This window comes from Balaenoptera borealis (assembly GCF_965194805.1).
Source record: "Balaenoptera borealis genome assembly, chromosome: 20".
In the NCBI taxonomy this organism is placed as follows: Eukaryota; Metazoa; Chordata; class Mammalia; order Artiodactyla; family Balaenopteridae; genus Balaenoptera; species Balaenoptera borealis.
The window spans coordinates 19,294,928-19,319,244 of record NC_138879.1 but is presented as its reverse complement, the minus strand read 5'-3'; the positions used below and the strand labels follow the sequence as shown (position 1 = coordinate 19,319,244).

At 54.8% G+C, this 24,317-nt stretch overlaps 2 protein-coding genes across 2 annotated transcripts in view; one reads left to right on the top strand and one right to left on the bottom strand.

Moving 5' to 3' along the window:
- Nucleotides 1-10,399, top strand: part of TNS4 (tensin 4) — a 32,806-nt gene extending 22,407 nt beyond the window's left edge. The window contains exon 14 of the transcript XR_014238509.1: nt 1,341-10,399. The gene's annotated coding sequence lies outside the window, so the exon portion shown is untranslated. The remainder of the gene's footprint in view (nt 1-1,340) is intronic.
- IGFBP4 (insulin like growth factor binding protein 4) lies at nt 10,328-22,708 on the bottom strand. The gene is made up of 4 exons (XM_082372253.1): nt 22,113-22,708; nt 14,916-15,073; nt 13,833-13,967; nt 10,328-11,584 (listed from the first exon to the last, which is right to left on the bottom strand). The coding sequence occupies exons 1-4, from the start codon at nt 22,459-22,461 to the stop codon at nt 11,450-11,452; spliced, it is 777 nt and encodes a 258-aa protein (XP_082228379.1). The 5' UTR covers nt 22,462-22,708; the 3' UTR covers nt 10,328-11,449.
- Between the last annotated feature and the right edge of the window lie 1,609 nt (nt 22,709-24,317).

The following is a 24,317-nucleotide window of genomic DNA, read 5'->3' as shown; positions in this document are numbered from 1 at the left end:
AGGCTGAGCTGTGTGACCCAGTGGCAAGGGCTGCTCTGGAGGAAGTGAAGAGACCCTCCCAATGCCCTTGAACCACAACTGAGAAGCCCCTGCCGCCCCTCCCACTGCCCAACTGCAGTTCCAGAGGGGGATCCTCTCAGCTCCCCGCCCAGCCCCCTCCCTGGCCATGGACAGAGTCCACGGGAGGTAATGACCTCTACTGCATTTACATAGCTCATCTTTCCTCTAGGAAGATTTCATAGAGAACTCAACTTGACTTTTGCTGATGGGCAGAGCCGCCAGCCCAGCAAGGGCAGAAGGGAAGAAGGACCTCCACCAAGGCAGGAGCTGGGAAGGGAGGGGTCTTTGCACCCATGCAGGGACACCCAGGGGTTTCCTCTCCAGGCCTTGCAGTCCTGGGTCTTAAGCCTCTCTCTCCCGTACCCACAATGTCACGTCTCCCAACTTTCCACCCTGCCCCATCCCTTTCTCATCCTTCTCTCTACACATAAGTACACCATCCCTCCCTCCCCTCCCCCTCCCAGTGTCTCTCTCCTTCCTCACCCTTCTTCTCATCATACCTTCTCCACCCACCCACCCCCAAACCCATCCTCTCCCCCTTTACAGAAAAACCTTCTCCTTACTCTTGTCCCATTTAATCCCCTCGCCCCTCTGTCCCCAGTGGCTAGACCCACAGCAAAGTCCAGCTGCTGCTGGAGTTGATGGGAAGGGAGGACAGCAGCCCACTGTGTCACCAACCATTTCTCAAAACCCAGATTCCCATGTCCTCTAACCCCTGCCTCCTCTCTGGCTACAGAGTGGACACCCCAGAGGGCTGAAGCACCCTCACCCCTACCCCATCTGACCAGCCACCGCCCATACTCATCTCGCGCAGGTGGCTCACCTCTGCTTTCATCCTCAGCCCCTAACACCCTACCCCCACCCCCTACCCCTGTCCTAACTCTCATGCTATCCAATTGGCTGAGAGCTTGGAACAAGAGGGCAGGGCTGGGGGGCTAAAGGCCCCCAACCCAGAAGTCAGTACCTTGATTCATGCAGCAGTGTTTTCTGGCTGCATGCTTTGTTCATGTGAGCCAGGAAAATGGATAAATATAACAGTGTTATAATGGAGGTTTGTAAGCGTCATACAGAGCTGGCAGGAAGGGTACAGAGAAGATGAACTTTCCCCAGCTGGGGAGAAGGAGGGCAACGTTACCAAGGCAGTAACATTTGAGTTGGGTCTTCAAGGATAAATAGGAGTTTAACAGTAAAGAGGGGGGGGAACCCAACTTTTGCTAGGGGGCTCCTATATGCTAAGTGCAATGTGAAGTACATTATATATGTTTAATTCCTTTTTACAGATTAGAAAACTGAGGCTCAGAAGGTTAACTTCCCCACATTCACCCAGCTAGTAAATGGCAGAGAAAAAGAATTCCAAACTTGTGCCCATTCCACTGGCTCAGCACTCTCAGACAAGCAGATGGATGAATTTGTGCATGAAGCACATAGGTATGAAAAGAGTCCCTGTTCAGTGTGGCTGAAGCATATGGTACCCAAGGGAGTAGGTAAGAGGGGAAGCAAAGGAAAGAGGCAGGAGCTGGATCATTAAGAGCCTTGGGTGCTAAGCTGAGAATGTCCAAGGGATGAATACTTGGTGAATGAATGAATGAATGAATGAGGTTGGACTCAGGACCACTGTGTACAGTTGTGCAAGTTGCATGATGCACAATTGTACACGGCAACATGCTTGGACTTTATCCTGTAGGTAATGGGGAGACATCAGAGGCTTTTCAGACAGGGAGTAAGTAACCAGATTTGTGGGGACAGGAGAAAGGACCTGAGGCCTGGGCTGGGGAGGAGTGTGATGGGAAGAGGAGGCTGTGAAGACTTGGAGTTCAGGCCAGGAAAGGGATAGGGGCTCTCATCCTGAGGCAGCATGGGACAGAAGCCTACTTGATCTGGGCCTGGGGCCTGGGTTCTCTCCGAGCTTGAAAGGACCGTGTGGGAAAGAACAGGACTGGGGTTCCCCCTTCCCCCTTGTATTAGTCTGCTCAGACTGCCATAACAAAATATCACAGACTGGGTGGTTTAAACAACAGACACTTATTCTCTCACAGTTCTGGAGCCTGGAGGTGTGAGATCAGGGTGCCAGCATGGTTGGGTTCTGGTGAGGACTCTCTTCTTGGCTTGCAGACGGCCACCTTCTTGCTGTGTGCACATATGGCCTTTCCTCAGTGCATTTTCCTCTTCTTATAAGGCTACCAATCCTATCAAATTAGGACCCCACCCTTATGGCCTCAGTTAACCTCCTAAATTATCTCCTAAGAGTCCTATCTCCAAATACAATCACATTGGGGTCAGGCCTTCAACCTGTGAATTTATGGGGACACAATTCAATCCATAGGGCCCTTCCATACAGGGCCCTGCCCCAGCCATGTTCCCCACCCCCATAATTCCCCCAGTCCCGGCCAGGCTGGGGCTCTCAGCCCCAGCAAAGCAGACCCTCTTCTTCTTGAGTCTGTGCCCTTGGAGACTCAAGAGTTACTCGTTTTGTAACTCTCTGTTTCCTGGAAGGTGTCTCAGCCTTCACCCCTTCCCAGTCAAATCTTGCCAGGGAGCAAGTGGAGCTTGGCTTGGAGCAGGCCTAGGGGGCAGGAAGACAAGCCAGGAAGAGGGAACCAGAAAGAGAGAATAAGGAGGGGGAGGAAAAGGAACAATGACTCTCACTCACTCATTCACTTGGGTCACCAAATACCATGCTGAGCGCCCACGTGAGCAATGCAGAATTAGGTGACCCCCGGTTGGCTAGGAGGTCGGGAGAGGCCTGCACGTGACCCAGGAGAGAGCTTCTCTCCTCCACAGCATTCAGATTGGGCACCCCGTGAATACCGAGATGGGATGTATTATCCTTTCCTTAGTTCAACCCACTCCCATGCGCACGCACACACGCAACTTCTCTCTTCTGCATCAAGAATTAGAAGCCTGGTGGTCAGACAGATCTGGGTGGCAGGTCCCCTCTGCCATTGATTAGTTGCATGATTTAGGGCAAGCCACTTCCCTGGGCATTAAGCCTCAGTTTCCTCGATCATAATATCTGCCTCACAAAATTAGAGACACACTGGGCGTGAACACACTTTGTAGCCTATGGAGAACCAATGTTCATTCTGAGAAGGCTAGCACTCCTATCGACCTCTCATTGAGCACCTAATACATGCCAAGTACCAGGCTGCTGGAACAGGAGCTCCACGAAGAAAGAGACTCGCATGTTCACTGCTGGATCCCCAGCACCTAGAACAGTTCCTGGCACACATCAGGCCTACAGTATTTGTTAGAAGCTTTGCCGTGTGTTATCTCATTTAATCTTGATAGCAACACTATGTAGGTATCATTATTTACCCTCATTTGATGGATATGGAACTGTGGATTCGGAGATTAAGTCCATTTCCCAGGGTCCAACCATAATAGTGGTAAAGTATGATTTGAACCCAAGCGATTTGGACCCAAACCCATAGTGATGATGATAATGATGACATTTGGAGCTTATTGAACCAGAGGTCATCAAGTCCAATCCCCTGCCTCCATCTACACCAGGATAGAGTTGTCTGCCCCTCCTTCTGGTGTCTCTGCCAAGCCCCTCTTCTCCCACCAGCGATTAGGTCCCCATCCCACTCCAGCCACTACGCCAGGCTGCTCAGGCTGTTGCAAAAGTCACCTGTCCCTCTGTCTGCCTGAAAGGTGGCATATTTCCCTGTAATCTTCCACCCAGAATCTTCCATCAGGACCTCCTTCCTTCCTCCCAAATAATAGCCCTTCCTAGCTTCCCCTTTCTGGAGCCTGAAGAGTCTCCCCTGCCCCAACTGGGAGATGGTGCCAAAAGACCACTGCCCTGAGTTCTAATCTGTGTGCCACCAGCTCATTTATGCCTTCAGGCAAGCAAATCACAGACCCCATCTAGGCTTTTGTTTCCCATCTGTGTAATGGGTGAACTGGAGAAGAACTTGAAAGCTGCTCCCAGCCCCGGTCTTCTTGGGAAGGACCTTTCTTAGCCATCAGGCTGGAACCATCCCTTCTCCCTGACCGCCCCCCCCACCCCGCCCTACACCCCCCTCTCCAGCCCAGGAGATGCCGCCCAGCTCTCCCCCAAAGCTTCCTGTGTGGTCTTCCCCACCGCCCACCTCCCACCCTAGAACTTTGGGATCTGTCTCCCAGCAACCTCTGCTCTCCCCCACTCTGGGCCTGCCCTCTACTTTAGATTGTGCTGACCCTCTCTTCCCCGGCCAGTGCCCAGAGTCCCCTACAAGGCCACCATCTGCAGAGGACCCAACTGGAGGCTGGCCCTTCCCTGCAAGGCCAGCTCCCCTCATTCCAGCCCCAAGAAATTCCCCAAGCAAGGGTTTACAAGGTCTGTTTGCATTTTAAAGGCAACTTCCCGTGGTCCACCCCACCCCGCAAAAAGAAAACTTTTCAAAACTTTTCAGGTCCGTTTACATTTTAATATAAACCCATCTGGGCCTGTTGCCTGGGATTTAGGACTCACCAGCCCCTAAATCCAAAATCTCTTTGGGGGAAGGTTTTTGTTTTTACCACTGCCCCTCCCTTGGTGCATGGGGCTGGGCCCACCCAGGGCTTTTGGAAGTCAGGGTGGTCACAGACCCTGGGAGCATGGCTCTCACAGGCCTGAGATCAGGCCAGGGTCACTGAGCAGTCACATGTCACTTTGAATGAGAAGCCTTGACCTGAAGCTGAGAAATGAAGTTGGGAAACAGCTCAGCCGAAGGCAACTGGACTTTTGTTTCTTATGATGTTTTTTTTCGTATGTTTTCTGGGGGAAAAAAAACCCTCTATTGTCTGACTAACCTTCCATGATGCTGGAAAATTGAATTTGTTTCCTGAGCAGTCTGGTCCAATTTCCCCTGGGTGGGGACGAGCCTGGACTCCCCTTCCTGCTGCTTCAACTTGGAAGCTTCTGGCTCTACTCAGAGACCAGGACCCAGAAGGGAGGCAGGGACCCTGATCCCTGGACCTGCCAGGCGGTAGCACCCAGGATCCTCCCCCGCGGTCCTTGCTCGGGAAGCTTTTTCTGGATCCTCAAGTTTCCTTGTCCTCTTTGTCTTAGCAACCTGGGTTTGCTGGGCTGCCATCTTAGCCTGTCCCCCACCCACGGTAGCTCTGTGCCCCCCAGCTCCCTACCTCTGTCTCTAGGCTCTCGGGGCAAGCCGATAGAGGTACAGCTGTAAAGCATTTGTGCTGGCCGCCAGGCTGGCGGGAGGGCCATCTGCAGCCGGGTAGCTGCCAGGCCTGCAGTGACGGGAACCCTGGGCCTCAGCCCAGCCCCAGCCCTTCCACCCCAACCCCCAGGGCAGGAACTTGGCAGTCTACCAAGGCCAAGGAGTCCAAGGGTGAGGGGGATGACCTCGGGGCACTCCTGGAGTCGGGCGACAGGCATAGTTAGCCCCTATTTGGCAACCTGCAGCTGAGCTGAGCTTCAGGGATGGGATCAAGCTCCCAGGGGAGGCGTCATAAATTCTAAGACTGCCCCCCTAAGCCTCAGTGACAGACTTGTCCTCAGCGGGCCACCGTCCCACCATAATCCTCTGTGGGTAATAGGAAAGTTCCCAGGCCACTAGCCTGGAGAGGAGAGAGAAGGAAAGTACTCTCTCTCCCAGCCCTGATGAAAAGGACCCTCCTCACCTCCACTTCCCCTTAGCCCACGCCCCCTCTCCCCTCCCAGGGAAGGACATTGAGTAAGTGGACTGCCGAAGACAGGCCTCCGGCCACAGCGGACCCATCTGGTTCCAATCAGGAGAGCTGGTTCCCAGATTGTGGAGGGCACACGGGGGAGGGAGACCACAACCTCACAGCCTCACTACCTCACTGTGCACCCCCAGCACCCCTCCCCACAGTGTGGCCCCCTTTCACCTCCCAGAGGGGCCTCACACACAGCCACTGGAAGACTAGGTGAGGCAGGGAAACTTTAGGGGGCCTGGGCCTGCCTCTTCCTACCCAGTGGTCTAACCATACACCCCAGACCTCTGCCCTTAGTTAGACTAGACCACAGAGGAGAGAAGGGAAACTGCAGGAAAGAAGGGGCCTGGAGGGAGGAGAAAGGGCTGCAAACACAGAGCAAGGGAACCCTAGAAACCACCAGGTCCCAGCTGGATTTTATTACAAATGGGGACCAGAGGTCCTGAGAAGGAAGTCCAGTAGAACCGCTTACTGGACTTGGCCCCAAGCCCTATTCAGGCATTCTGCCCACTGGCCCTCACAGGAACTCTATAGATAGGAATCACCATCCCCATTTGACAGATAGGAAAACTGAGGCTCGCAGGATTGGAAGGTCATACCTGCCCAACCTCACCCAAGTAGTTAAGTGACCAGGTTTGTCTGAGCCAGAGTCTGGGCACTAGGCTGCCCTCCACAAAGTCAAGGTTGCCTCAGCAGCCCAAGCCCCAGGATCCCATTTTGCTTTCCCTGCTGCCTCCAGACTTGGACCAGGGCCTGCTCTGTTTTCCATCACCCACCCAGCCCCAACCTCTGTCTCCAGGCCCAGGGTGAAAGGATAAAATAGCCTCCCCGGTCATGGCTTGGCGCCAGGGTTCTCTCCTGGCTCTGGATGACACAGGCCCCTGGGCCTCAACTTATCCATGGATAAAATGGACCGAGTTGTCTGAAACTAGGTTGAACAATGATTCTGTGAGTCTCCAACCCTCCATTCCTGTCATCCTGAACAAACCTAGAGGCTTCCCCTTGGCTTGGGTGGTCTTTAGAAGGTTCTGACCCCAATTTCAGAATTTAGAGCCAGCAAGGGGGCCAAGACCAAGAGGTGAAGCAACCAGCCATGGAAGCCGCTAATCTCCATCTCTCCCTGAGGGGACTTCACTGCTGCCTCCACTGAAAGCAATTTGTCATGCCCTGAATTAAGTGATTCCAACAAGGGTTTAATTTCAGTTTAATGGCTCTGTTTTTATGTGTAATTAAATACCACTGCATGGCAAAAATATGTTGTTTGCACTTTAGAGACTGTGTAAGGGTCCAGGAAGCCAATCCCACCGGGTTTCCACTCCCAGGCTCCACCAGCCCCTCCCCTTGCCTGGCTGGAATTGTCCAGGTCACGGAGAAGGGGGTTGGGGACCTGGGGAAGGGAGGGGGACAGTGAGGGGAGAGGTGGTCCTGGTGGCGCCTGCTCACTCATTAGGGTATGTTTCTAATTATCTACAGCACCCCCACTTCTACTCCCTGACCCCAAGCCTCCCCAACCTCTGGGGCCTCAGACATAGAGGGGACAGGTTACTCTACAGTTACGATCTAATTAGGCACCACGCTGGCTGGCGCGGTGCCTGCTCCCCCGCGCATGCGCATGTGTGTGCCCCGAGGTCCGTTCCATTGCCCCTCCTCCACTCATTGCTCCCGTTAACTCCCTCCTCCCCCTTGAACATGCTTCCTCCTCGTTGACCCTCTCCCCAGACTCACAAAGCGCCCCTTTCCTCCCCTCTTCCCTAGGACAACCCAGCATCCCAGCTGCCAGTGCCTCCCAGCTCCATCCAACCACATCATCTTGACTTTCTCTTTCGAGGTCAGAGGTGACATTGCCATAGGCGTCTGGAATGCAGGGGGAGTTTCTCTGGCTGGGAATATTTCAGGGTCATTTACCACACAGCCAGATCCCCCCAGGAAGGGGGACCCCTGAGCAGGAGCCCCAAGTCCTGCATGCCTCATAGCATTCCTGGAGTAACTTAGTGGTGGAATCTAGCCCAGAGGGCAGAGGGGTTAGAACAAGCAGCCTTTTCCTGGAAGGGGCTGAAGGAATGGCTGTGTCTGGAACCTCAGGTCCCTGATAGGAGAAGGGGCCAGGAGGCTCGGCCAGCTCTCCAGAGACTCCCCCACCTGAATCCAGTACTGGAATCAATCCAAGTCTCCATTTTTTTTCTCTCTACTCCCACCTGGCCTTCTTGACAATGCAAAACCCAGCCCTTACCCCTCAGCCAGACATCAGGTCTTGATCTCCACTGGGGAGCTGGGAGATGGAAACCGAATGAATGCCTGATGCCAGTCAGCACCAATGGGGGTCCCCCATGCCCCTGCTCCAAACCACAGTGGGAGGAATGACATTTCTTAGGGAGGCAGGACAGACCACTCAAGGACTTTGGTTTAAAGTTATTCTAGGGGAATTCCCTGGTGGTCCAGTGATTAAGACTTCACCTTCCAATGCAGGGGGTGCAGGTTTAATCCCTGGTTGGGGAGCTAGGATCCCGCATGCCTCGGGGCCAAAAAACCAAAATATAAAACAGAAGCAATATCATAACAAACTCAATAAAGACTTTAAAAAATGGTCCACATCAAAAAAAAAACTTTAAAAAAATAATAAATTAAAAATCAAAGTTATTCTAGGTATGGTGGCCCCACCAGGACACAAGAGTTTGGTCCTTGCCTCCCCCTCCCTTCCACCTCTGCCAGGATGCTGATGCCCCTGTGGCAACTCGAGTGACCATTCAAGGGTATTTGGAGGCCACGGGAGGGCTTAGGTACAAACTAGACCAGCAATTCCTCTCTGCAGCCCGCTTCTCCCCACTGTGACACTACCCAGGGCAGTTCCCTTCCTCTGGCCTGGCAGTGGTAGAGGGTGTCCACATGGACACGGAGTTCCTTTTATTTTGGCCCTGTCACATGGCCAAAATAAAAATGTGGCATCTTAGTTCCCCGACCAGGGATCGAACCCGCACCCCCTGCCATGGGAGCGCAGAGCCTTAACCACTGGACCACCAGGGAAGTCCCCAGCGTTGCTTTTATTTCCTTCTTTTTTGACAACTAGGACCTGGCTCCCAGATGGTGCGGGCAAGCACCAGGGGTGGGGGGCGTTCTGTGGGATGTGGGATTCCCACTCCCAAAGTGCACATCCTCTGTTCTCTTGTGCTAGACAGCTCCCTACAAGCCCTGCACTGAGGACAGCTAATGAGTGGCGGAGGGAAGTACATACATACACTGTGAATTTCACTCCCTCTCTCTTCACATCACACCCATTCATACTCAGATTCATACAGCCCACCCAGACACACCACACAAACGTGCATCACATCTACACACACACCCAGCCCAGGTACACACGCCCTGTAAGAGCCCACACTCTCACTCACATTTCAGGTGTCACTTCACTGTATGCACACACATGTGCACCCACACGTTATAAATACACACCTATCACAGAGGCACATCCCAGGCCACACGTGCAGCTACTTGCCAAGCAGACCCAGGTTTTTTCTGGAGGCACATGAAAAGAAAAGGACCTCTTACCACCCATTCCAAGGATGCAAGAATAGAGCATTAGGAAGGGAGGCTGGAGACAAAGGGGAATTTAAAGAGATGCCTTAGGGAAAGAGATACTCTCCCTACATTTGGCTTAGGGACCTAAACCTTCATCCTCAGCCTACACTCACCTCCTCTCCCAGCATGCCTTGGCCTCGGCCCCGGAAGGAGGGAGCTCTATGAAGAGCAGGCCCGCTAGCTGAAGGAGTGTCACTTTGTTCTTTATCTCCTGCTGCTGGCAGCAGCCTGTGGTGCCTCAGGAAGACTAGATGGCTGTGGGATGCCGCCACAGAGGCAGAGTTAGAGAGATGAGGATTGCAGCCCCAGGCTCGAGATTCAGACGGCACAGGTGCCAGTGCATCAGGGGCCAGCGCAATCGAGAAGCCTGGGAGTGCCTCAAGAGATCAAACACACACACACACACACACACACACAGACACACACACACACACACACAGCACAAAGGTGAGAGGTAAGGAGCATTGGGAGACGACCAGGAATCCAGTGGTACCACGTGGGCACACATCTGGGGCTGGTACTGAGAGCCCACAGCCCGGCGAGTCCAGGACAGCAAGATCAAAGATACCCCCACTCCCAACCCCTCAGAATCAAATCTCAGCCCAACCCCCAGTCAGGAATCTAGGCAGTCAGAGCTGTGGAATGTGTTGGAGAGCTTACCCCCTTTCCCTAGCTTCAGGGCAGTACCTCCCCCTCACTAAATCGATAAATCAAATCCAGACGCAAACCCAGTCTGCCTGATGCCCTAGGAAATGCCCCGGCTTCACACACCAGCTGATCCCAGAAATAGCTCTGGCCCAGCAGGGCTGTCCCTGCTTGTTCCCTCCCTTCAGAAGCCATTACTGGCCCACCAGGAGTCTGAACACAGACAGCACAGACTTTGGGGACAGAGAGGCTCCCCAGGAAGGAGCTGCAAGGAAGAGGAGGGTGAATTGGCTGACCCTTTGCAGTCCTTTTACTATGTAAGACAGCTCTCCCCACCCCTGGTGCATCCCTGTCTCTTAATTGTAAATAAATCAACCAAACACCATTGTCTATGGTTTTTTTGGTTTTGTTCTGTTTTGTTAAAAAAAAAAAAAAAAAAAAAAAAAAAAAAAAACAAGACATCATGGCCAACTGGTAGGTTCCTAAGTCTCTTTCCATCCAGTCAAGCCAGAAAATGCCCAGTGGGTAGGGAAATATCGGGGAGGAAGGTCCAGGGAAGGAGGTGTGGGGAGGGAGGCAGAGCCACAGACAGTGAGCCACTGAAGGATGGAGTCATCCTGGTGACTTCCTGGCTGTGACCACAAATGGGGGTGGAAGCAGGACCCCAGGTAAGTCCCTCACCTCCCAGCATGTGGTTTCCTTTCTCCATCAGGCACATGCACTCCAGCTGTGCATTCTTTCCTCCTCCCCTGACTGCTCAGAGATGGGCCCCACCTCCCCAGCCCTCTGTCCTGCAGGCCTTCCGCTGACCTCTTCCCTCCCCCAAAGCAGGGTCTCAGTTGCCAGGCAACCAAGCTAAGGTGGGCTTGTCCCTGCAGGTCCTTCCCCCTGGAGAGACCTGGGGAGGAAGTAAAGGGGAGCCTGGCAGGCTTTAGCTTTGGAATTGGGTCTCAGTCGATCTCCTAACCACTGAGTCACCTGCTACCCCACACTTTCCCTATGGCCTCTACCCTCTGACTAGTTTGAGGGGAGGGACAACGGTCAAGGTACATGTCTACTTTCCTCCCCTCATTACGGGACTGGGACTTTTCTTCTCCTACAGACTCGTGCTCACCTTCTAGGAGGTGGCCTCACATGTCTAAATCAGAGGGAGTTAAAATAAGAGCCCGCAGGGCTGAAAACTAGAGCTGACATGTAGTATGTGGTCAAGAAGTGTTTATAGATGGCTGAAGGGCTAAATGAATCCAGGATCAATTTGGAAACATACCAGGGCTCTCTCAGGCTATCTAAGCCCAAAGAAGGACACCCCTAGGCTTCGGCTCACCCCAAGGGCACACCCATGCTCATAAACACACACGCACGCACGCATACACGCAAACACACCCCAAGGGAAACTTCTGGGCCAGAAGCAGGGCCAGGACTCAGACCCAGGCTCCAGGTCAGCTCTGCAGCCTCCAGGGGAGGGGGCAGCAGGGGGCAGCGAGCCCCCCCGCCTGCCGACAGGGCTTCACTCGCGGAAGCTGTCAGCCAACTGGTGGCAGTCCAGCTCCCCCTTCGGCTCCAGGCCCCCCGGAAGCTTCACTCCCGTCTTCCGGTCCACACACCAGCACTTGCCGCGTTGCCCATCCAGGGCCGGGTGGCACTGCCAAGACAAGGGTGTGAGAGGTCAGATCTCAGGCAGCCGGCCCCGATCCCAGCCCAGCCCCCAAGTCAGACAGGGGCTCCAAGATGGACTCTAAGGGCGGAGGCTTTCTTGAACATGGGTCCTCTGAGCTCACTGGAGTAAAGCTGGCCAAGAAGGAAAGGTCCAGAGAGGTTTGGTCCAGAAGGTCCAGAAGGCAGGGTCCTGAGGAAGTTCTGTAGCCTACCTGGAGGGGAGACTGGATCCATGGAGTTGAAAGGGGCAGCTGGATTTGACAGGCTAGGGTTCAGGTTGGAGAAGTTTTTAATTTGTGCTCTGATTGTGTTTTAGTTTGGGTCCTGATTGTGTGGGGACTTTAAGAATAGGATTATGGTTAAGATTGTGATTATCCACATTGAAGCTGGGGTAGGATCAGCATAAGAGTGGCAGGTGAATTGGGAATTATGACTAACACTTGAGTGGGGTGAGGCTTAGAGCCCAGGTCAGAAATGGAATTGGGATAGAGACAGAGGTCAAGGGCAGAACAATTAAAGCAGTTGGGCTAAAGTTTGGGTCCAGATTAGACAGCAGAGGAGGAAGAGTAGGGGGGTAAAGGTGTATTTCAGAGTCAGGATTAGAGTTGGAGTGAAGGTTGTCTCAAGGGTCAGAATTGGCCTGAAGATAAAGGGTCAAGTGTCAGAATTTTCAGTGGGATAAAAACTGGGGGGAAGGAAACACATAAACGTGTATAACACAAAGAGTGAACCCTAACAAAGACTACGGACTTTAGTTAATAACTAATAATCAATTTTAGTTCCTCAGTTGTAACAAATGTACCACACTCATGTTAATAGGAGAGACTGGGGGTGGGAAAGTAGATGGGAACTCTGTACTTCCTGCTCAGTTTTTCTGTAAACTTAAAACTGCTCTAAAAAATAAAGTCTATTGATTTTTTTAACGGGGGGGGGGGCGGTTTAAAAATTGGGACAAGGGGGAATTCCCTGGCGGTCCAGTGATTAGGGCTCTGTGCTTTCACTGCCGGAGGGCCCAGGTTGGGGAACTGAGATCCCACAAGCCACACGGCATGGTCAAAAAAAAGGAAAAAGAAAAATTGGGCCAAGGATGAAATTGGTATTGGGATAAAGGCTGGAGAGAGGTTTGGTGCTGGTTTGGCGGGGAGACCTCTGTGGTCCTCCTCCATCACACACCTCTTCATAACCTCCTCATGCCACCCTGGGGTGTGCAGACTCGGGGGCCGCCTTTCTCCTCCTAGCTAGGCCTCTTCTGGCTGAGTGGTGGTCCACCTTGTGGATTTGTCTGTAGAGCACGGAGCGGGAGGACGTGTGTGCCTACACCCACAAGGGCTGGAGGAGATCCAGGCCACACCCAGCACGAGGTACCCCACCCAGTGTCCTGCCCAGATATGCCACCCTTCTGAATGAGCCCGACTGAGACAGGCCAGAGATGAGGCTGGAGCAGGCCAACCTCGTTGACCATCCCAGCGTCCTGGGGGCTTGTCAGAGGAGCCCATGTTCCAAGGGCGTGTGGAGGTACAGAGGTTTCTGCATTCCTGTCTTGTCTCCTGCCCTCTCCTTCCTCTGCTGCACCCAAAGTTCCCGTCTCCAGCTGTCAGGTCTGGCTTCACCTCCAGCCTGGCTGAACCCCAGGTCGTTTGGCAGCTCAGCTTGGGGGAAGGGGCAGGCTGAGTTTCCTCCTCAACTCTTCCAGACCTAGCCCCTCCATTCCCAGATAAAACCTCAGACATCAGGAGTTCCCTGGCCGTCCAGTGGTTAGGACTTCACGCTTTCACTGTGAGGGCCTGGGTTCGATCCCCGGCCAGGGAACTAAGATCCCACAAGACACACGTGGAAACCTCAGACATCCAGGGACAAAGGAGAACTCACAGGAATGGAGGAAGGGGAGTGAGAGAGGGTTGGGAGGCAGAGGTTGGCAGGAGTGCCAGGTCTGCATCACAGATGGTGACTACAGAGGTCATGGAAATAAGCCTGGATGGGGAGGCAGGGTAATTGGTCTGCCTTTAACTCGCTCTGTGACTTTGGGCCAGCCTCTACCCCTCCCTGGGCCTCAGTCTCCTCATCTGCAAAATCAGTGAGTGGGCAAAATGAGCTGAGGTCCTGAGGCTGGGGGAGGGTCTGGGGGAGGGTCCAAAGGGTTAGGTTTGGGTTGAGGAGCTCCCCCCTTCCTGAGACCTCCATTCTGGACATCTTGGAGCTGAGGCCGGGCCGAGTCGGCGGAGATGGAGACCCACCTGCTTGGGGTGGAAGTTGCCGTTGCGGTCGCAGTTGGGGATGGGGATGATGTAGAGGTCCTCGTGGGTGCGGCTCTGTGAGGCGGCCAGCCGCTCCAGGGCCCGGTGCAGCTCACTCTGGCAGGAGCCCTGGGGCTGGAGGAGGGGGAGGACGAAACCGCTCAGCAGAAGGGAGAGAGGCAGGAGGACGGGGGCTGGGGGTCAGATCAGGACTGCAGGCTCTGAAAGGAGGGTTAAGGCCTGGAAGCTGAGCAGGGCCCAATGAGGTAAAAGGAGGAGCTCGGGCTCAGGGGACACTGGCGGGCAGAACAGAGGGACATTGAAGAGAGGATCTTGAGCCAAAGAGCTTCTAAAAAGGAGGGGTATGAAGTGAAGGGACCTTGTGGGGAAAGGAAATCTATGGTGAAGGACAGGAAGGGGATGATTTCTAAACAGGAGTGATGGATGAAATCATATAATTAACAACTTGTAAGACCCAGGCATGGATCCATCAGAAACACCCATCAGAAAGGACATTATGTGATTAAGTTTTATGAATTTGTCCTTTGTTATCAAAAAACATTCCTCTTTTGTGATTTATGCTTGCAGTTGACTTCACTATTGCTTTGTCTGTAATTAATAATGCCACCCATGTTCTCTAATTTTTGCACTTGCCTAACACATCTTTGCCCAATTTCAAAAAAAAAAAAGAAAGGACATTAGCCAGACCCTAGAGCAGGGTCCCAAGGCTCCCTGCTATGGCCAGCATGAACCCTTTAGCTACTGAGAAGCTCCGGGGTGGGGAATCCCTGGGAAGGGCCAAGAAACATCAGGAGGCTTGGGGCCACTGCTGTTCACCAACCAGTACGGACGTGTCTCAGTATTTAACAATAACTTCAGCTATCCCAATGTCTAGAACTGGTGAGCAGGAAAGGAATTTCAAGAAGAGGGGTGAGGGCTTTCTGGGTCCTGTTGATGCACCCTAGGTGCATCTTGCACACAGCAGACATCTAAAGAATGTTTGCTGAATGGACATCGTCCACATCTGGGGATGGTGGTGGTGTGTGTGCCTATGCACATGCGCATTTGGTCAGAGGTCCTCACCACAGGCCGGGCTTCCTCCCGAGGGACCCCGATGACCTTCATCTTGCCCCCACTGGTGCTCCGGTCTCGAATTTTGGCGAAGTGCTTCTGCAGGCACCTGCGGTCATGGGCGCTGCAGGGGCTGAAGCTGTTATTGGGGTGGTCACCCTCGTCCTTGTCTGCAATCAGGCCAAGATGGGGAAAGGTCAGCGATGGGAAAGGACAAGGCAGCACAGCAACCCAGCCTCCCACCTGCTTTCTCCTTCTTAGGGATTCTCCAGCCTGGCGCTGGGGAAGAGCAGGGGGTCTGGGGGGTGCGAAGAAATGAAAGCAGCACCCCGGTTTCTTCCCCACTCCCCAGGATCTCCTCAGGAGAATATTCCTCTTGAAGTCCTTGATTTGTCCCTCACTCCACCCACTCCAGCCCTCAGATGAGTCACCAGCTGCAGCTGCCCAGACAGCAGGAGGGTCCCCTGGGCCCTGCAGGGGAGGTCTCAAGCAGGCAGGGGGCCCCACACCGAATCTCATCCCCCTTGCATTCAGCTCTTCCTACCATCCCCCTCTCGGTCTGCTCTTTCTTCCTCTCGCCTTTCCTGCTCTTTTCAGCATCTGGCTGAGCCAGCCAGGGGATCCCCAGGGCTGTCAGCTCTGCTGACCCTCTTCCAAACGGCCAGAATCAAAGTTTCCATGAGTGATGAGAAATCTGGCCCAAAAACTCTCTCCATTGGCTGCAGAGGAGAAGTGGGAGTGGGTGTGTATGCCTGCATGTGAAAGAGTGTGTGTGTGTGTGTGTGTGTGTGCGCGTGTGTGTCTGAGACACTGCGTGGCCCCAGAACCAAGAGAACACCCTCACACGTCCCTTCAGCCCCCCCACCCCAAAGTCTCCCATCCTTACATTTCAGACCCCATCCAAAGTGCACATCTGTTGCCCAGAGCCAGGGCACTGGGGATGTGGAGACGGGGGTGGTGAGGCTGAACCGTCACGCTCTCCCTGGGCTCTCCTAAAGGCTCTATCCGAACTCAAGAGAAACCCCATCCAGAAGTCCCAGAATTGTAACCACTGCTCTTCCATCCAGGCAGCCAAAACCAGAACACAGGGCTGAGCTGGAGAAAGAGGTCGCAAGATCCCTCCGCAGATCAGAGCCACCTCTGAAATGCTCGGGTTTGGCAACTTGCTGCCGGCCTGAGTGCAGAGCCCCTGCCAGCATTCCAGATGTTGGCAGCAGGACAGAAGGTTACATCTGGTTTGCGTCAGGATTTTTTTTCCTGAGGAGTTAGCAGGTTCCTCCATGCATGGCAGCAGTCCCAGAGCTGCCTCTGGGTTAAATGGTATTTTTCTGCCGAGCCAAAGTTAGTTGGGGGGTTAGTTCTCTTTTTATTCTCCTAGTTCTGGGGGTGCAGGGGGAAGCACGTGGATAAAGGGAAACCAGGCAAGGAGGAATCTAGACCCCCAGAAAGTCTTTGTCAAGATTCCACACCAAAGGTTATTTATAAAATTCAGTCACCAAGGATGGGAAGAGGTTTTGTCACTGATGCAGGGCTGGCTTAGAAAAAAGAAACAGAGGGAAGGAATAAATGGAGCAGATAGATATAATCCCTCCTTCTGCATATTTAACATCCCAAGAAGGGCAGTCTGGAGGGGATTTCTCTCCCAAAAGATTGAGTTCCCGAAGGTCAACCAAGGAGAAGCCACTACAGCAAAGACTTCCCAGCTGGTGTGGGCAGCAAAAGAAGGGGCAGATCAATTTCAGAAGACCAGGATTGTGCAAAGGGGGCTATAGGAAGATAGACCCCAAGCCCCCAGGCAGGAACCAGAGAGAAGACCTGAGATCTAAGCTCTTCCCTGAAGACCTTCCCAAGGAACCTTCTGGCTAAGAAGGCCCAGGCTGGCCAGTGACCACCCCCCGCCATCACCGCGTCCGCCTTGTCCAAAGCCACAAGACTAGTGGATGGGGTCACAGCACTGCAGGTGTGTAGGCTGGAGCTGGGGATTGGAGAGAAAGGAAATAGAAGACCTAAAAGAATTGAAAGATTTGTCTTGGAACCACAGAAGCTGAGCGAGCTTGGAACAAAGGGGCCACCATTCTACCTGGAAAGTCTGGAAGGATCCCAGGGGCTCATTTGACACAACCCACGACACTACCTTGAGGGCCCCCTTCAACCGGAAAGGTTTTGTTGTTCTTCCTTTGAGTTTGCTTTCTTTTCATGACCATAAAGGAAAGCACGGCTGTGCACAGTGACACTTGTCCCTCTTGGTAAGTGGCCAGATGTTCTTAGGTTCCCTAGGCAGAGTTTTCTAATGCACGGGGCTGCCTCAGGAGGTAGAGTTCTGCCCTGGAGGTGTGGCACGTCAGGGTGGCAGAGGTCTCAAGGACCCGGAGAGATCTGCCGTAGAAATTCGACTACTTTCCAACATTGTGTTTCTATGAGTCAAGTTCACAAAAACACTCGGGGGAGGGATTTTTTTTTTTTTTTTAACATCTTTATTGGAGTATAATTGCTTCACAATGGTGTGTTAGTTTCTGCTCTATAACAAAGTGAATCAGCTATACATAAACATATATCCCCATACCTCCTCCCTCTTGCGTCTCCCTCCCACCCTCCCTATCCCACCCCTCCAGGTGGACGCAAAGCACCGAGCTGATCTCCCTGCGCTACTCGGGGGATTATTAAAGGATATTTGGAATGATTATCCTTTAATTTAGGAAGTGCCATGAAGGAGGACAACTGGGTCCACTCACTGAACCCTGGGGACGCGTAGGGCATAGGGCAAGCTTGGAAACATAGCTCATGTTCTTGCAGGGCTCCCGTCACATGGGGCATTATCAACAGGCAGCCTGCCTGGCCTCCCCCACCTTGGTTTCTCCACCACCCAGCACACTTAGCCGCAGCTTGTGTCTCAGCTTAGAGTAGAACACGGCAGGCAGGGAGAGTGGCTCTGTACTGCTTCTCGCAGGGGCAGGGGTACACAGACTACGTCCCTATCTGCCAGCTCAGACACAGACAGGCTCGGACTCAAGGATCACAAACATACACAAACGATCACGTGTCCAGACACACACTGGTCCACGCGTGCACACCCACCCACATGCACCCAGGCGCCCTGACCCTGCCCTGGCCAGAGCACACTGACTGTACCCCGGCTGTTGACTTTCCACTTAATCTGTAACTTCTTCTTGCCCAGTCTTGTTTAACTGGCAGACTGAGACCCCACCCCAGGATCCACCCTAGGCACTAGGCTTGGGAGGGTGAGGGTCATAGCCTTGAGTCTCTAAAAAAACGTTCACCTTCCCATCTCTAAAACTGGCTAAATTCTTGCTACTTCCCTGCTCACGCAGGAGGTCCATCCTCCTCGAGCTGCTCACCCAGGTGGGGCCCTCTGGAAAAATCGCAATCCTGGTGGGTTCCCCTCTGAGCGGGAGCCGAGTCAAACCTGCCCGCCCCCCCACCAAAGGTCGGACCTCCCGACATCTGAAAGGCTTGTTTGGGAGGCGGGGCTTCCGAGGTAGGCCAGGTCACCTCCTCTTGCCCCGCTGGAGCTAGGCCAACGACATCCAGCCACAGGGGAAACCTTGGTCTTTGCTCCAGCCACAGAGGAAGGGCAGGCACCCAGAGAAAGAAGAGGTTTCACAGCTTTGGCACCAATGGCTGCAAAGTTCATGGTCAAAGCTAGAAGATTTCCTCTTTCTTGCTGCCTGATTTCATCCTCATGATTTCCCTTCAACTCTAGCCCCCACTCCCCTCAAGACGCCCAGGGTGAGGCTGTGAGGTAGGTGGGCCCAGCCAACCAGACACGATCTGGAGGGTCACCCACCTGCCCTACAACAAGGCCTTTTCCTTCTCCCCCTGCACTCTGGCTGGAGAAGCCAAGACCACCCATGCTGGGTACCAGGCCTTTCTTTGAGGTCTGGCTCAAGGGGTGTCCCCCTCACCCTTGTGCCATGCTGCTGGCCTCAGACTAAAGAGTCAGAGAAGGACAGCTGGCCCTTCCACCCTACCCCCTCCACTCCTCTGCATGTCCCCCCAGCTTTGCTCACTTGCCCTACTGTCCCCCAAAGCCCCAGCATCAGAGGAGAAGTTAAGCTTCAACTTAAATCCATTCGGCTTCCTCTTCATCACCATCCTCATCACTGCTCCAATACTGAGCTCTTACTCCATGCCAGATGCCCCAACCCTGCAAGATAGGTCCTACTGTCCCCCCTTTTTACAGATGAGGAAATGAAGCAGTCTGGCTAGAGGAAAGGAGAAGAACTTATCTCTGCAGCTCCTATGTCTTTAAATGGAAAGACTCCTGATACCCGAGGCACCAATAATTCTGGCTTTGCCAAAACTAAAGAAAAAATGTTAAGCAGCCATGCTCCTCCTTCCCTCCTCCCCCAAGGCACAGAATTTCTGGGAAGGCCCTGTTCCCATGACATGACTGGATTCCCAGTACTGAAGTAGGGGGGACAATATTTGCTGTGTTGACTAAAAATTAACCCAGCCTGCATGTTCCCTAACCCTGTCCCAGAGGGACCCAGAGCACAGTTTAGGATCTCCCCAGTCCAAACGCTAATCTTCCCACTGTCCACTCCCCCAGATTCCACAAGTCGAGGGTCAGTACACTGAATCAGGATCGTGGACTTCTGACACACGTGTCCCACGCCTCCCCCACCTCTGGTGGCCTGAGCTGTGTTAATCCACAACCTTTTCTGGCTTGGAAAGCTGGGACAGGGGGTCACGGCAGAGGGCACGGGGGAGGGGGGTAGCCTAGAGAGGGATGGGGGAGACCTGCCCCAGGAGCAAAGAGTGGGCGTCTGGACCATAGCAGGCCAAGAGAGGGGGCACGCTGAGTGACTGCCCTCCCCAATCACCTGCTGAAGCTCAGTCCCAAGAGGAAAAGGCAGGCAGAAGAGCCTGATTGACCTCTCTGCCAAACTATTCCCTTCCCCAGGCAAGAAGGCCCAAGCTTTGGGACGCAGAAGGGACAGTAGCCTATCGACAGTGGAAGGCTCAGGAGAACAGCGGGGAGAGGGGCTGAGCCCTGGCCACCTGGTCTCACCAGGCACCCTGCAGGGCTACTGCACAACTCTAGGGGGCACCTTTCACACAGTGCAGTGTGGCCCGGGCCGTGGCAGGGGTACTTCTGGGATGACTGGGAGGTAAGAGGGCATGGACACAGCTTGCTGAGTAGGTACCTAGTTTCCCCAGGGCCCCCCAGACCTCCCCTTCCCCTCTCCTGATATCTGCCTGCACTGCAAGGGTGGAGGCCAAGGCAAGGAGACCTTGGGCCCTGTAATCCAAGAGGGGCCTAAAGCTGCCTTTCGAGGCTGGTGTACGCGATGTTCACAGGACACTCACAAACTGTTCACGCCATGCCTCCCCAAAGCTCCTAGGGGAACAGCTTCTTCCGCTTCAGGACGGGGTGTTCCTACCCAGCCAGGGAAGAAGGGGTTCCCAAGACCCACTGAGGGCTCTTCTGTCCCACGTGCAAGTTGGTGAGAGAGGAGGAGCTCACCAGCCATCCTAATCTGGTGCCAGATACCCGCTGGCCGGTGGAGGGTGGAGATACCAAGCAAAAGGAACCCGTTATACCCGGGGAGCCCAAGGGTTCAGCCCTCACTCCCAGTCTGCTCTCCCACTAGCGCTGGCATCTCTGCCCCAGGATCAGCGACTTACACCCCCAGAACCCTCCACCCCCACCCCCGCTTCCCAGATGTGCTGGGTGCCAGGCTGGCATTTCTCCTAGAATGTTTTCTGCTGACCTATCTCTCGCTGCCCAGGGGCAGGAAGGGCAGAGCGGCCCGAGGCCCAGACCCCGGGGGTCCACCTCCTTCCTGTTTTCCCTGCATCCTGCTCTCCTCTGGCTAACAAGCTGCAGAGGATTGAGGAAGTGGAGCGGTCTGGGACCCAGGGCAGGAAGCTTGGGGCCGGAGTCCCAGCATCCGGACTGCAACAATGGAAGCTTCAAGCACCAGGAAAAGAGACAGAAACAGACAGAGGCACAGGGAGAGCAAAACAGAGTCCGAGAGGGAACAAGAAACAGAGGCAGAGGTAGAGAAAGGCAGACAGAGAGATTCTGAAAGCAACAGAGAAAGACAGGAACAAAGACAGAAAGAGAAACGGTGACAGAGTCAAGAGAATGAGCCACGGAAAGAGACTGAGATGAAAGTGAGCAAAGCAGGGCAGCAAAAACAGGAAAAGGAATAGGAGAAAGAGAAGGAAACTGATAACGGGCAGGAGATATTGAGGAAAGGAGAATCTGAGAATGTTGTTAGTGAAACTAGAGGTTGAGAGACGCAGCAGGAAAGAACAAAAGAATAAGAGAAAGAAGGAGAGAGACAGAAAGACTATAAGGAGAAACTGAAAGTCTCACTGAGAAATAGAGAAAGAGAAAGTGTAAGAATGAGTTTAGGGCAAAAGACCTTCTAAACCTCTCTCTCCCTTTCTCTCTCTCTCTCTCCCCCCCCCCCCCGCCCCATCCCTCTCCTCTCTACTGCCTATCCCGTTAGGTTTCTGCAGCTCTGGGCTGGGAGCCAAGACTTGCTTCTCTTCTGCCACCTCAAATGGCACCTGCCAGGAGAAGGGAGCAGGGCGCCTGTGTACCAGGGCAGGAGGAGGCGCCCAGGCCTGGCAGAGAGACCCCTGTCTTCCCAATACCTCTCAAAAAGCTAGGTGAGCCGGCCTGGGGCTTTGAGGAAGGGCCACTCTGATGCCTCTCACCACCAAAGCCACTCTAATTTACATGTCCCACTCCACCCCACCTCAATGTCAAAAGCCAGAGCCCTGGCTTCTCAGACCCCTGGGGCCTCCACTTGGGTCCAGGGTGAGGGGAGGTCCCTGGATCAGGAACAGAAAGCCTCCACTGCCACCAACCCCATCCTCCAGGTATCTGGCCCTAGACTGCTCACTTGCAGGCTGTGGGCTGGACCAAGTCACTTAATTTTCCACTCTTGCCCCAGCAGCCAGGACTACCATTGAGACCTCTCTTCCCAGATAGGCACCCTTGAGACGGAGGGATGGGAAGAGTCCTCTTTGATGGTGGCAACAGGCTGCTAGGGACTTGATAGCAGTTTCCTTGGCTGACCCTGTCCCATGCCAGTCGGGCCCTGCCACATACCTGCCTTCTGCTCAGCTCACAGGGGATTTTCAAGAGCCTTTCGGGCCAGCCCGAATGGGGAAGGGGCTTCTGGGAGGGGAGGACCCCAGGGAGGGCGTGCAAGGGATGGGGCACCTTACCAGAGGGCTGCAGGCTTTCCTGGATGGCCTCGATCTCTGCCAGTTCCATGCACACGCCTTGCCCGTGCACCAGCGTGTGCAGGGGCTTCTCCACGCCCCGGGGCGGGTAGCAGCGCAGGCCGGAGCCGCAGCGGGGGGTGTACACCCCGCAGGGCATCCCCTTGCCCAGGGCGCAAGTGGCGCAACAGCCGCAGCCCGGCTCTCGCACCAGCTCCTCGCAGCCCACGGGGGGGCGGCAGCGCGCCAGCTTCTCCTCGGAGCAGGGCGGGCAGTGGATGGCTTCGTCGCCCAGGCTCGGCCCGGGCCCGGCGGCCAGCAGCAGCGCGGCCACGAGGCACAGGGGCAGCATGACCGGGCGAGGACGGGGCACGGGCGGGCAGCGGGGGACACAGAGGCAGCGCCCGGCGCGCCTGGAGGACCCGACCCGGAGGGCGCGGGGACACGGGGCGGCTCCGCTGGCGGACAAGGACGAAGCCGAGGAAGTTAGCAAGCGGGCCGGAGGGGAGCGAGCCTGGCGCTGCGCCGCATCCTCGGCCCGGCCCAGGCGGCTGGCTGTAGGGGGGCAGGGGGCTGAGCTGCTGCCCGGGACCGGCTCCCCCGGACTTTATACCGGCCCCTGGCCACACCCCCAGCGCCTTCCCGGGGGGGAGGGAGGGACGGGATGGGGGGGGAGGCCCGGGGAGAGGGAGAAGGAGAGGCGGCTGTTAGGGGGAGGGGGCGCTGTCCTAAGTCATCGCTGCTGCCGCCGCCGCTGCTACTACATCTGAAAGTCCTTTTCTGCCGCAGGAGAAAGCGGCGCAGTTTGGAAGCCACGGCAGGCGCCGAGAGCGCTTCTGAACCGGAGCCCGAGAGGGCAGCGAAGGGCGAGCGAAAGCGAAGGGGCGGCTCCGTGGCCCCCTCCCCCGACCTTGGAGGATTCTCCCCGGACCCCACTGAGATGGCCCCGCAGTCCCCCCGCACTGAGAGCGCGGCGGCCTCCTAGCCCGGACTCCCAGCTCCGGGGATTCAGTCTCCCTGGCCAGAGTCCTTCCCACCCCGCTCGAGTGCTTCCAGCCTCAGCCGCTGGAGACCAAGTCTGGTGAGGAGGGGAAAGGGGGCCCAGAAGGGCCGCATGGCCCTAAGAGGTTGATAGGCTCTCTCCCGACTTGCCCCTTCCAACCTGCCCCTGCCCCCAATCTCCGCAGGGTTCATTTGGGCCCCTGTCCCCTCTGCCTTACACAGGATGGCATCAACAGAACTCGTACCCGAAGAGGGAGGTGCCAAGACGCTTGCTCCTTCCTGGATGTTTGCTTCTACTGCCCAGACCCACTCCCAGAGGGATATCAGCTGAGGAGACTGCCACTCTCACGTGCAAATTGCGCATTGCACAACTCCAGGGGGCACCATTTCTCTGGTAGTCATTGTAGACTTGTATAGCTGTTGTGACTGTTTTCCAGCAGATGGCACTCAAGCGTTTTGAGAAAGGGGTGCCTTTTTCTAATTCACCCAGCAGTGCTATTTGGGCTAGTGTCAGGGGTGGCTAGGCCCTCTGTGAGATCCTATTGGTGCCCGTATCCCCTACCCTTTGCCTCAGTCCTGCTGGGATTGGGAGGGGTTCTAGAGTAGCATTTGGAGAAGGGACTCCTCTCCTAGGTGGTCTCTCAGGTCCCCCCCAGGGTTGACTCATCCTCCCCCACAAAACTTTCTGCTATCCTGGAGCTGATTTCAGGGTAAGGGTGCCTGTCCAGGCATACCTGGTGACCTACTGTGGATTTTTTTGGTTTGGCCTAAAAGCTGAAGGGCAGCCAAGCTGAAGTGCAGATCAGAGACCCTCTTCCTGCTTCCTCTCCCACGGCAGGGGTTTTTCAGTCTCACAGGGATTGGGCCCTCTCCTACTTTCTGCAAGTACAGACTGTCCAGGTGAGAGGAGGAAGAGGGGCTAGAAGCTGGACCTGCAGGGGCAGAACCAAAAGTTGCAAACTGACGGCCCCTACTGGCAACCGTAAAGACTGCAGAAGGGCTGGAGAGTTATGGCTGAGGACAAGAGTCTGGGATTCTCTCCGCGCCAGCTCATGGACTACTGGGGTCTCTTCTGCCCCATCTGCCTTGGAGAAGGGTAAAGAGAACCAGGATCCTCAAGTCCCTGGGGGAAGCCTGGCCTGTCCCTGATTCAGAAAACTGCCCCCAGCCCCCTCCCCATCCTTCACCATCACTGGACCCAGTTCT

Bases quoted from the DNA above. Each gene is read 5' to 3' on its own strand.
- IGFBP4 (XM_082372253.1), bottom strand. From the start codon at position 22,461: ATGCTGCCCCTGTGCCTCGTGGCCGCGCTGCTGCTGGCCGCCGGGCCC. The intron at 15,074-22,112 runs GTAAGGTGCCCC...GCCTGATTGCAG, and splicing joins GGAAAGCCTGCAGCCCTCTG to ACAAGGACGAGGGTGACCAC. The intron at 11,585-13,832 runs GTGGGTCTCCAT...TTGTCTTGGCAG, and splicing joins GCAACTTCCACCCCAAGCAG to TGCCACCCGGCCCTGGATGG.